The 13,447-nt window shown below is 37.5% G+C and overlaps 1 protein-coding gene across 1 annotated transcript in view; it reads left to right on the top strand.

Moving 5' to 3' along the window:
• The window catches only part of acvr1c.L (activin A receptor type 1C L homeolog), a 59,561-nt gene that overhangs the window by 32,061 nt on the left and 14,053 nt on the right, over positions 1-13,447 (top strand). Inside the window, exons 3-6 of the mRNA XM_018235789.2 lie at positions 5,999-6,238; positions 10,028-10,258; positions 11,371-11,538; positions 12,588-12,744. Of these exons, the coding sequence (XP_018091278.2) occupies positions 5,999-6,238; positions 10,028-10,258; positions 11,371-11,538; positions 12,588-12,744 (796 nt within the window). The remainder of the gene's footprint in view (positions 1-5,998; positions 6,239-10,027; positions 10,259-11,370; positions 11,539-12,587; positions 12,745-13,447) is intronic.

Below are 13,447 nucleotides of genomic sequence, written 5' to 3'. Positions count from 1 at the left end.
TGAAATCATTCTTTAAAAGCTTATATAATAGTGTGAAGGTGTAGGATACTATAATTGAATGGTTAAAGGGAATCTTTAACCAAAGCAACAGTTCTGTCACAATGTATGTACAGTGGTCCAACATCCCTTTTAAAATCCCCTTCAGTTGCCACTGACTGCCAGTACCTTCTGAACAACAAATAGGCTACTTTGTAGCCAGCTAAATTATATTTTTGGCTTTTACCCTCTGTTCCAACTTCCCTTTGAATAGTAAGCTCTTATGGGTAGGTCTCCATTGGCTTCTCTTTGACTGCATGCCACTTATTCACTACCTCTATCTGCAACTCTGTGGGAACATCCTGCTTCTCAAAATAATAGGATTGTATATAAGATGGTCAGGGGCATAGTGTCTATGATTGTCTAAAGCTTATATTGAGACTATAAATAAATCTGGGTATCACTTATGTATTATAAGCAATACTCTATCCCATGCTGTGTATTATAAGGATACATTGAGGAGTTATGTGACTATATAAAGGCACAAGTCTGCAGGCTGAGTTATACAGGGAACTCTGAGTATCACTTATGTATTACAAGGGATAATGCTCCCTCTACTGTAAAATATAAAGATATTAGGAGTCACCGAGGAGTTCTGTGACCATATACGTAAATGCACAATATTGCAGGCAGAGTCATAGAGGGATCTCTGAGTATCACTCATGTATTATAAGGGGTGCTGTAGCCCGTACTGTAAATAATAAGGATATTAGAAGTCATTGAAGGATTCTGTGACCGTATCAGGCTGAGTTATACAGGGAATTGTGATTATCACTCATGTAGTGATAATATACCCCACTATAAATTATAAGGGAAATATACCCCTACTGTAAACGATAAGGATATTATAAGTCACTCAAGTGTTCTGTGACCATACTGTATAAATGCACACTGTTGCAGGGGGAGTCATAGAGGGATCTCTGAGTATCACTCATGTATTATATGGGATAATATACCTCCTACTCTAAATTAAAAGGATATTAGAAGTCATTGAGGGATTCTGTGACCATATAAAGGCACAAGGTTGCAGGCTGAGATATACAGGGAATTCTGAGTATCACTCATGTATTATAAGGGTAAATGTACCCCCTACTGTGATTGATAAAGATATTATAAGTCACTGAGGGGTTCTGTGACTATATACAGGTACAAGGCTGTAGGCTGAGTTATACAGTTTACATGGAATCACTTGTGTATTATAATAAAAATAGCGTGTTCATAGTATAAGTAACATGAACATATGAGATACTTAAGTGCCCTCTAGTGTCAGTAACTAAAAACTACTAAGTATATTTTACGCCTCAATTTATGCCTTTTTTTAATAGTGAGTTTGTTAAACAAAATCTCCCTTTAACATAATAAATAAATGCTGTGTATTAATTCGGTTTTTGATAGCTTTTCACTTCTGAATAGTCTGTACACTATGACAACACAGCTTATCATATTGAATTTGCATTGATACATAAGATTGATACATAAGTGGAGTGGGAGCATCCAGTGGTCATTAATAAGTGGCGCTCTTTTTAAGGTCCAATGAGAAAATACACAATGCATAAGTATCACATCACCCACTGATATCTATAAATGCAAGTATTTTGAGAATAGTTAATTTTTTTATGTACTGAATGTATTATAGATGTGGTTTAAATTCTCTGCTCTGTTGGTTCAGACTCCTGTAACAATTTTAAAAAAAGGCCCAGAAAAAACCTGACTTCTGCTACATTTTAAGAGTCAATAAAGGTATGGGATCTGTTATAAGGAAACCCGTTATCCAGAAAGCTCACAATTACGGGATGGCCATCTCCCATAGACTCCATTAATTAATTAATTATTTAATCAAATAATTTTAAAAATTATTATTATACATTTTTCTCTGTAATAAAAAATCAGTACTTTGTATGTGATCCTAAGATTTAATTAATCCTTATTGGTGGCAGAACAATCAATCCTATAATCCTATAAAAAAACAATGCATATAATTAATGTTTAAATGATTTTTAGTAGGCTTAAGGTATGGAGATCCACATTACAGAAAGATCTCTTATCTGGAAAACTCAAGGTCCGGAGTATTCTAGATATTTAAAATGCTACGTGGTTGTGTGAGCCACTAATCCCAGCAGACAGACATTAGTTGAAATTTAACTTTATATGAACAGTTTTATGTCTTGAACCCCTCAGCAGCTATGTATGAATGTTGTGTGCTTCCATGTCTGCGGGATGTATAGCCAAGCGAACATAATACAGAGTTTAATTATAATGTAGCCTTTAGGCTGCTGATTCATTGAAGTCTACAGCTAAGTGTTTATTTACTTTGGCAGTAAAAGTGGTATGGCAGCTTTTTCTTCTATTTATATATAAATTATATATAATATATAATTAAGGGGCTGCCTCATGTATTAATGAATATAGGAAAGTAAAAGTATATCCTACGTTTAAAACTGGGACATTTTGCAAGATCTATAGACAGAGTTGGAGAAATACACTGTACACAGGCAGTTATTCATTTCCTTTCATCTGCAGTAAAATCCCCAAGGGGGCAAGATCCCTCCCAAAGTGTTTCTCAACACATTTCACCGGCAGGCCCTGTCAGGACTGATATATATACACACACCCAATCATGTTTAGATTTTACTTGTAAAAGTTGATAAAATGTAATAAAATTGTGTATTCTGCACACTGATCCACTCTGTTGTTTAATAAATGGTCCCCCGAGTACTTTAAACCTTCAGCCATGTTTTTCTATGGAAATCACCTACTCTGATTTAAGTGTATGGAGGTTTGGACTGCACTGGCTCATTTATTAAGTCTTTGGAGCGACCCTTTCAAAACTCAATCAGGACAGTTTATTACAATGCTAATAACCGAAATGGGATTTATTGTTCTATATACAGCGCTTGGGCTTACTATTATTATCATTAATAATAATAATAATGGAAACAAAATATATGCTAAGGATAGAGCAAATTTCCCAGAACTTCCTTTGGGGACCCGGGATACAGAACATCAAAAGGGCTTGGTAGAGCTCTCTAATTGTCTGACTGGTTAGTAATGGCTAAAGGCTATAGTCACACTAAAATTGGCTATGTTATTAGCTGTGCTGATTACATTATGGTAGGGGCCTATACAGACCTACTGGGAGGGGATTGGCCTGATGTAGTTCTCTACTGTAAAGAATTTCAGACCTGACATATCGGCCAGGCAAATTGTTCTCCAGTAAGCTGGTGCCTTCGTCTGGAGTGGCTTTGTCTTTAGATTGTATATTGGCAAGTCCTCTGACCTATCTTACCTTCAGACATCAAATGTGGCTACAATGGGTGACATAGGTGTCAATCTATTAGAACTCTATTAATGGGTCATGAGTTATATTCGATTGAACTTTAGTAAACAGCCGCCTTTGCCACCCGTGTATATAAGGTGCAATATAATCTCACTCCATTGCACTAAGACCAGCTATGAAAGTGTTTATATCACATCTCCTGTGTTTGCAGCCATTTGCTGACTTGATGTATGATTGTGTGCAAAGATTTCATCTTTTACCTTTGGTCTTAAACTTCACCTTGCTGGGATTCTTGTCAGACATAGTATATTATCTGGAAATGCTTTCTAACTTACTGGGGTTCAGTATATCCCAACATTGGCTCAATGAATAAGGCTTGTGCAGAACATTTTTATTTAATTAAAAAATAAATATGGCCTTTGTTATTTATTCCACTAAACAGGGCAGAATCTGAAAATAAAAGTGAAGTCCCATTCTACTTCCTGATCCCAATGATCAAAGACAAACAAACCATCAACTCACAGAGAAGTTTCTGTTTAATCATACTTCACAACATAAGAGAAAGAGGGATGACATTTTTGACCATGCTCACTTTATTACCACGCGCTTACATGCCACATCCATTTCACATGCCAGAGACATGGCTGTATTATCACTGAATATGTCCAAATATGCCAAAATAATCACTAAATAAAATGGATAAAGGGCATAATAAACCCAAACGTGCCAGTATAATCGCTAAATAAAATGAATAAAGGACAAATTAACCCCAAACATGTCAGTATAATTGCTAATTAAAATGGATAATCAGCATATTAACTCCAGACGTGCCAGTAAAATCACTAAATAAAATAGATAACAGGCATATTAACCTCAGACATGCCAGTATAATCACTACAGAAAATAGATAACTAAGGAGCACTCCATTAATTACAGAAATGTCATTAAGATCAATGCAGAAATAGATGGATTGAAAGCAGATTGAAAGTATGTCTTCCATAATTCCAACGGTTCTGTCTCTGCGTCTCTCCGATTCCTGTATCTAAAGGAAAAAGTCCAAGATGGCCGTGCATTCCATATTGGAATGCACAGCTATTTTTGATTTTTTTTTTTTCAAATCCATGAAGCAGAGAGCTGGCCAGGAAGAACCAGTGGAGGAGCAAAGCAATGCTGGACATCTCATTACAAGCTGGGACAGCTGGATATGCACTCAAAATTGGGACTGTCCTATGAAAAGTTGGAACAATTAGGAGGTATGGTTTAATGAGCTTGTATGTAGCCAAAAGGATCATTGGGTGTAGTTGGGAAAAGAGGTTTAATTATACAGAGGCTTCTGCTGGTTTCTTTGACTTTGCTCTAACTATGGTATCAGAAAGTAGAATGGGACAAAGTTTCATTTTCAGTTTTGCCCAGTTTAGTGCAAAAAAAAAGAAAAAGCTTACATATTTCTTAAGTTAAAGAACAGGCAAAAGTATGTTCAACATTCAATTCAGTTAACCAAAAATGAAAAGGGGTGTATACTGTCCCTTTAAACCCCCTCCAGCAGTATTCTCTGTTTTTCTCAGCATGCTGGCTTTCATACTACAGTACCAACCTGGGTAACAAGTACTGTAACCAACACCCCTGTGCTTTTATGGGGTCGCAGCATTATATACTTGGGTGTGGATTGACTGGGAGTGCAGAGGTATGCCAACTTTGTCAACAACCGCAACAAGTAGCTCCCATAACAAATCGCTCCCACAAAATGCCTAGTAACAGTTTATCCATATGCAGATGAGTCCTTGTTATTGCTGTAGGTGCAAATAAGGCTATTCTATACAGTGAAAGGGTTACAGAGTTTTACTCCCCGTGGTGAAATTTACACCCTCTAGGATTCATTACGATAATGAGGAATTACATAGACTCAACAGGATGATAAAGTCTCCAGCATGTTTGTCAAGTCAAGACACATGTTATTAAAACACAGTTTTGCACAATTTGATAGAACAGCACATAATGTTCTGCTAAATAGCATTTTTTTACATGTATAGAGTCATACTATATAACCTGCTACTTTGGGTAAAAAATTACGAATGAATGATGAAGAATTAATTTGCTTGATCTCTTCAATCAGAAGGTTTTTTCCCACTGAGGTTATTTAATCATTGTTGATCGTGTTGGTTTCGTCTGATTTGTAAAAACCAGTGGCGTGGCAGGTTTTCAGTGCAGCGAAAAAAAATTAAATTGTGATTGTGCCAAAAAAAAAAAACATTTGAGAAAAATAATTGTGCAAAATCGCTGCAAAATTCATAAATCAGTATAATAAGTACAGATGTACACAAAGTACCAATCTGTAACCCATGTATTTTCTGAACATTTATAGAAAAATAAATAAAAGACATAAATTCCTTGGTCATAGAGATCCTCGTCCCCAGGTCTTCCTATACAGCAGATCAGGGTTGTCCAACTGTTGTATAACGAGACAGTTTTTTACTTTATTCTTTAAATTCATAATGTCCAGATAAAAGTAAAATGATTAGGTCAGAAGAACTCTTGAGCAGACCGGGAACCAATCTTATCTCTCCAGTTGGACAGCCCTTCAGTAGACATAAGCCTCACTGTACTAATACCCATAGAGTATATTCAGTTGTTCATATGCTATTTTTAATGACTGCCAATAACACTCTACTTTTTCTAACACTGCAGTGACTCCAAGAGTGTACCATATGGGCCATGTGGAACTGACGGTTATCATCACCGTATCTATATGCCTCTTGTCAATAGTCATAATGGTGACTGCGTATGTCTGTCAGGGGCGCTACTGTACTAAGAAGAAAGCCCGGCGGCAATGTGTTGAGGAGCCTCTTACAGAGTGTCCCATGGATATTGCTGGGAAATCACTTAAAGATCTTATTTATGATATGACAACTTCGGGATCTGGGTCAGGTACGCATGAAGCAGCAAGAATGGAACATATAGGGAAGGTTAGGCATCGCTGAGTTTGGACCACGTAGAGACACACATGGGTGGAGAAGCAAGCGTGAGCATGGAACACATAGGGGAGAGAAGACAGCAGTGAGCAGGAAACATATGGGTTATCAGGCAGAGGTAAATATGGAGCTAATGGTAGGGTGGCAATGGTGAGCATGGAACATAATGAAGAATAATATATTTAAAATAGAACACATGGGGAGACAGCAGTGAGCACAAAAATCATACAGAGGCAGCAGTGAGGATTAAAGAGGAATGCAGCAATGACCATTGAACCCATAGGAAGGCAGCAGTGAGCTAGAAACAATGGTAAAATATGAACAGCTTTTTTATAGTAAATTTTAGGAAGTGGATGTCCTTTGGGTGTCTGAGACTGTATTTGTACTTATATACAAGAAATGGGACATTAAAATAGCCCATAAGATTTGCACTTATTTACATTTGACTAAGCTTAACTAGAATCTCTTTCTATTTTTAGAGCAGTGTATATGGCTCTTTGTTTTTTCCCTGTTAATCTGCTCTATCAACGTTTAAAGTATGACCTGCTAATAGGTGAAAGTACAACATCTCCCTTCAAACAACAGAGAATTGTAGCCATTTAATATTAAGGGTGGTGGCAGTAGGGTGAGATTAGTTGCCCATCAACAAATCTCCTCTACTGCGGGCGACTAATCTCCCCCAAACTGCCCTCCCGCCGGCAAATATAAGAATCTCCAGCGGAATCGCTTTGGATTTCCGAAGTTGCCTTGCGAGGCAGTTCAGGGAGATTAGTCGCCCGCAGTAGAGGAGATTTGTCGCTGGGTAACTCATCTCCCTGTCTCCCACCACCCTTTTGGGGCAGTTTTAGTCTCTTTTGTCCAGTCCAGTGGACTAAACTAAGACAATGCCATGGCAACAAGATATTTGTAAATGTAACTGTTATTAGAATAAGTGTGAGTTTTTACATTCTCAGCACTACTGGGTCTGAGTCACGATGAATAAAACAATGTTGAATAAGTAGCTAATTAACCGAACTAAAGAACTGACTTCAGTAACATTGGGCTCAATTCAATCCAATGCAATATGGTACATTTCGTTTTGATAAGTGTGCCTTTTCGTATGTCTGCTTTGCAATTCATTGCGCTAAACACTTATCGCATCAACCATTATATCTTTGCGTGACCTTTATTTTCACTAGCTAATAGCCCATTAAAAGTGCCTGGAATGCTTACTTTTTACAATTCAATTCAACCCGAAACCGCTCACCAAGTTACGTTATCTTCCTGTTTCCCTTATGTCACCTTAAACTTTTTTACCCTCTTTCCATCTTCTGACACATGCACCTTATCACACAATTGATTTAAAGGCAGTTACAGCTATGCCAATGTATATCTCATTAACAAAAGTACTTTCAAAGGTTCTATTGTTTTTTAAGATATATTTATTCAAAATATATGACGTATTTGCCTTATTTTTATTTATTTCATTTCCATGTCTTTTTTTGTTTTGTTTTAACAAGTGTGTGTATAACACTTGACTAGTACTACATCATTTTATTTCTTTTGGACCCTAGCAACCATCTAGTGTTTAAAAAGTCAGACTGCAAGTTGACTTGGAAAGGGCCTGACCTAAACTCCAATTTGTATTCAACTGCCAATAAAATTATAATGTTCAACCTCACACCTCAATATATTTTGGCTTCTGGGTTTTTGGTCACATTCTAAAGCTATCAAGACAAACCTTCAAAAAGAGATTGATGTGTTTAAAATATTAACATCTTACATAAGGGTGGTGGCAGAAGGGGAGATTAGTTTCCCAGTGACCTATCTTCTCTACTGCGGGCGACTAAGCTCCCCAAATGCCCTCCCGCCGGCAGGATGGCATATGAATCGCCTGAAGTTGAGTCAGCTTGGATTCGTATGCCATCCCGTCAGCGATTCATATTCTTGCCGATGGGAATGCATTTGGGGAGATTAGTCGCCCGTAGCAAAGAAGATTTGTCGTTGAGCGACTAATCTCCCGGTCTGCCACCACCCTAAAACATATCCACACAAATCCTAAATAGTCCTTTCAACAATTATCATCACAAATTATTCTAAATCATTTCTCTTTTAATGGATCCCACTAATCCACCGTGTAAATGATGTTTGCACATGACATCTATGCAAGTTGAATGTGCTAAGGTCATTTTTAATGTTGTTTTTAAGACCCAGATCTGAAAGTGCTAGTGCTAGATATCGCCATGGCAAACAGAATTATAAAAACCCTTCACTCCTTGGCTTCCTGTCATAAATCATGGAGTATTTTGAAAAGCAACTCCTTTTTATAGTGTTGCTATGTCTGGGTGTGGTGTTTAACTAATAACCTTTGATTGTTTGGGATGAGTAAGTAGAAGATGTTTATAGTTCATAATCTTTGGCAGTGCTGATCTTTATGAACTTCACTTATGTTGTATTTAAGTAATTTTAAACTTAGGTAGAATTTTGCGTGTTAAGTTGCAGTGTGATTTGCGAAGAAAAAGAGCAATACCAACAGTTTCCACCATAAACTCTAGTAAAAACTGGAAACAGCTATAACACAGTTACACCAAATTGACTGTTTTTCGTATTCACTTAATTCTATATTGCAGTGAATTGAATTAGGTAAAATTGAGCATTCATTTTCAGAGGTAAACACATGTTCACTTTATCGAACATTTATCACATTGAATTGAATCAAGCCCATTGTTTCAGAAGTCAGAACAAAAAGTCATAAACAAAAACAAATTTTACTGTAATAACACTTGCAAGTAATGTTAAAGCCAATGGAAATGTTTTATTAGTATATATTGGAAAGTTGCTTAAAATTAAATTTTCTTTCATTGTGCAAAAAAAAAAAAATTTGCAGTTCCCCTTTAAATACTGAGTAAAAGCACATTTCTGCATTGTATATAACATGTATACATAGTATGTAAGATATTAGTTCCTGGTTATTTAAGGGATTTAATGCCATTTATGTCAATATTTATGTCCAAATTACCTGAGCAACCATGCATTGATTTGAATAAGAGACTGGAATATGAATAAGAGAGGTCTTGAATAGAAAGATGAATAATAAAAAGTAGCAATATCAATTTATTTATAGCAATTTTTTTTTATTTATAACAATTGGCCATTCTATACATAGAATTAACTTAAAGGGGTTGTTCACCTTCCTTTTTTTCAGTTCAGTTGTTTTCAGATTGTTCCCTAGAAATGAAGACTTTTTTCAATTACTTTCCATTATTTATTTTTTACTGTTTTACTGGTTTTTCTTTACTGTTCAATGTTGCAGTCTCTGTTTTTTTTGTCTGTAATTCAGGTGTAGACTCTAAACTGTTACAATTTTGCAACATTGAGTTGATACATTTCTCAGCAGCATCTCTTGAGTATTAGCAACTATTGTATCAAGTCTAACAGCTGCCTGTACTGAAACCCAGAGATTCTGCTCAGCAGGGCAAAGATAAGAAATGTATCAACTAAATGTATCCATTTAGAACAGTTTACAGGGTCGGCGACCCCCCCTCCCAGAGCTGCTTCAGAAAATGAAAAATGACACTTGACACTTCAATATTAAAAAAACTGTGACACATAGAAAATAGAAAGTAATTGGAAAAAGTCGTTATTTTTGGTGATCTATCTGAAACCAACTAGTTGTTTGAAGGTGAACCACCCCTTTAAAGGTGTAGCACTCCTTTAATAAGCAGGCTCCTAATGTGCTTACATTTATATTTTACATTTATTTTAGGTTTGCCTCTTCTGGTTCAAAGAACTATTGCAAGGACTGTTGTCATTCAAGAACTTGTCGGTAAAGGACGATTTGGAGAAGTGTGGCGTGGAAAGTGGTGTGGAGAAGATGTGGCTGTAAAGATCTTTTCCTCTAGGGATGAAAGGTCCTGGTTCCGGGAGGCTGAGATATATCAGACAGTTATGCTAAGGCATGAAAATATCCTTGGCTTTATTGCTGCTGATAATAAAGGTACAGTATATAGATATACCCTATAGTCTTTAGTTAGTTCAGGCAGGGGTGACTGGCATGTATCCTTTATGTAGTGGAACCAGAGTCCTGGAATGTTTGATAATATGCTTGAGTGTACATCTAACTTGGCATGGTCTGCATTGGGCGTAATATCCTTTGGGATTGGCAGTGACCTGGCAAGTATGGTTAGAAAAAAATATTTTTGCTACAGAGGGGTAGCAGCCAAAGGGAAGGGAGATAGTGGCAGTAGCAATAATAGCCTCTGGGAATGAATGGACAATATCAGGTATAGCAGTAAGAGATGGTGCCTATAGTAGCAGTGGGATAATAGTCTCTGGGAAGGGATCTGCGGATGTGGAATAGCAGGTATAGTAGGGAGAGATGGTGCCTATAGTAGCAGTGGGGATAATAGTCTCTGGGAAGGGACTGTGGCTGTGGGATATCAGGTATAGTAGGGAGATATGGTGCCTATAATAGGATTGGGAACAAAAGCCTCTGGGAAGGGACTGTGGCTGTGGGGTAGCATGTATGATAGGGAGAGATAATGCCAATAGTAGCATTGGAGATAATAGCCTCTGGGAAGGGTCTGTAGCTATGGGATAGCAGGTATGATAGGGAGAGATAATGCCTACAGTAGCATTGGGGATAATAGCCTCTGGGAAGGGACTGGGGCTATCTGCTGGTCAGGAAAAACTGAACCCGCAGCTGACCCTAACCCGCAAAACCTTAACACGCAGCCAACCTGGTTGGCTGCTTTTGTGTTTTTCAGGCCAACCTCACCTTGTACTTGCACTCACTCAGAAGCTGTACTTTTCAGTTCAGATAAATGGAGCAGGGGAAGAGAGCAGATTCGTTCTCTTTGGGTGCAAAGAATGTAGGCTGAGAGCAGCAGAGTTAACGTTCTGTGTGCCATCAGCCACACAAGCCGGTCACAACTGTCCTGTAACCTTGTTATTGCTACTGAAAACATAGCAAAACAAGATCTGCCTCACACATACACAAAGGGAGACAGAAATGACCTCTGCTGTATTTTTGTACTTTCCGTTCATTTACAGTAAATATACTACATTGTACAGAATGCACTCTTATTAGTTTATACAATTTCCCTGCAGATAATGGCACTTGGACCCAGCTGTGGCTTATTTCAGAATTCCATGAACAGGGTTCCTTGTTTGATTACCTAAACCGCAACACTGTAACTATCGGTGGAATGATGAAACTGGCACTGTCTATAGTGAGTGGGCTGGCGCACCTACACATGGAGATTGTTGGTACTCAAGGTATGAGATGAGTCAATATGCTTTGACCAAGACATATTTGTGCTTTAATAAAAATATAAAATAAAAGTATGAGTAAGCTATTTGCTAGATATAGTCGTAACTGGCCAAGTTTCATCCATGTTACAGTATAATATGAGTTGCTGGGTATAGAAAGGAAGAATACTAAAGGAGCCTTAATAAATTGGGACTTCATAGTAGGAAGAGGGAGAAATGGTGAGGGAGGAAGTCATATAGGCCAAATGCTATAGGCTGCGGGGCAGATTTACTAAAGGGCAAAGTGGCCTTCGCTAGCGAAAATCCGGCAAAAAAAGACAGTATGCAGCCAATTTACTAACAGACATAGAGGACAATTTGCTAGCAAAAGAGGTCAGCACTAGCACCTTTTCGCTCAAGCGAACGTTCGTTACGCCGCAAATTAATCAAAGTGTGAATTTTCCACTAGGTTACCCTTTTCGCCAGAATCGGCTTCGCCAGGTTATACCTGGTGAACTGATAAGATGAAGCTACATCCTCAACAATCATATGTCTGTGACATCATATCCTGTATGATGAAAAGTCATAAAAAAAGTCAAAAGGCTGGCGTTTTTTCATATTTTAAAGTGGGATTATGTTTAAATTGTAACTGTTAAAATATTTTTTTACATTTTTTTAACCATTTGAAGGTCATGTCACATTTGTTTTAGGGTAGGCTCATATCTAGGACATTAGAGGTTCTCTTTTGATTTTATTTTGCTTCCTTGGACATTTTTAATAATAAATGGCCACTTCAAGCATTTGCGCCAACATTTCTAATAAAGACACATATATGACCTATATGTATCCGCCCTATTTAAAGTGTGTTAACTAAGTTACGCTAGGAAGAAAGTAAAGCTAGTGAAATGCTCGTGCTGACAAGTGTATGCGCTGCAAATTAATAATGTTTGATGAAGTTGCACGAAATTTGGTGGAGCCTTCCGAGGCGAAAATTCACCCTTTAGTAAATGTCCCCCTATGTGGTTTAAATGACGGGATTTACCATTGTACTTATTATCTTATTTTTATGTTCAAAGGGAAACCTGCCATTGCTCACAGAGATCTGAAATCCAAAAATATTCTCGTGAAGAAGAACGATACTTGCTGCATTGCAGATCTGGGTCTGGCTGTGAAACATGATTCCATAACTAATTCAATAGATATCCCTCAAAATCCTAGAGTAGGAACCAAGAGGTAAGAATAAGCCAGAACTGGTACTACTTCTCCATCAGGTTTACTGTCCCTCTACATCTTGAGTGCATCACATGGGACAAGTTTGATTTAGTGGGATCTGGGCAGAAAGTTTGGCCAAACAGCATAATCAAGGTCAATGTGTTTGTGGAATTGGAGTTACTTTGGTACAGGTTAGTTGTATTGGACTAAGAATGCAATTTTTCAAATAGGTTAACTAACCCATACCAGCCAATCAGTTGGTGCTGGTCTTTGGTCTGCTGTTTGAAAGCAAACATCTGATTCATTGATTGGTTGCTGTTGGTTACTAGACCAGGATCAGATGTCTCAGCAGTATACAGAATTTGAGTTTTCACCACAGATCTTTAGATTCTTCTCTTTAGAGAATTTGAAAGAGTACAGGTATGGGATCTATTATCCGGAAACCTGTTATCCACAAAACTACAAATTATGGAAAGGCAGTCTCCCATAGATTTCCCAAATGATTTCCTTTGTCTCTGTAATAATAAAACAGTAGCTTGTACTTGATCCCAACTAAGATATGATTAACTCTTATTGGAGGCAAAACCAGCCTATTGGGTTTATTCAATGTTTACATGATTTTCTAGTAGACTTAAGGTAGGAAGATCCGTTATCCGGAAAAAAAACAGGTCCCGAAAATTCTGGATAACAGGTCCCGTACATGTACTTACTAATCAGGAAACAG

This window comes from Xenopus laevis, chromosome 9_10L, assembly GCF_017654675.1.
Source record: "Xenopus laevis strain J_2021 chromosome 9_10L, Xenopus_laevis_v10.1, whole genome shotgun sequence".
NCBI lineage: Eukaryota > Metazoa > Chordata > Amphibia > Anura > Pipidae > Xenopus > Xenopus laevis.
This window is presented reverse-complemented; position numbering and strand designations above follow the sequence as displayed.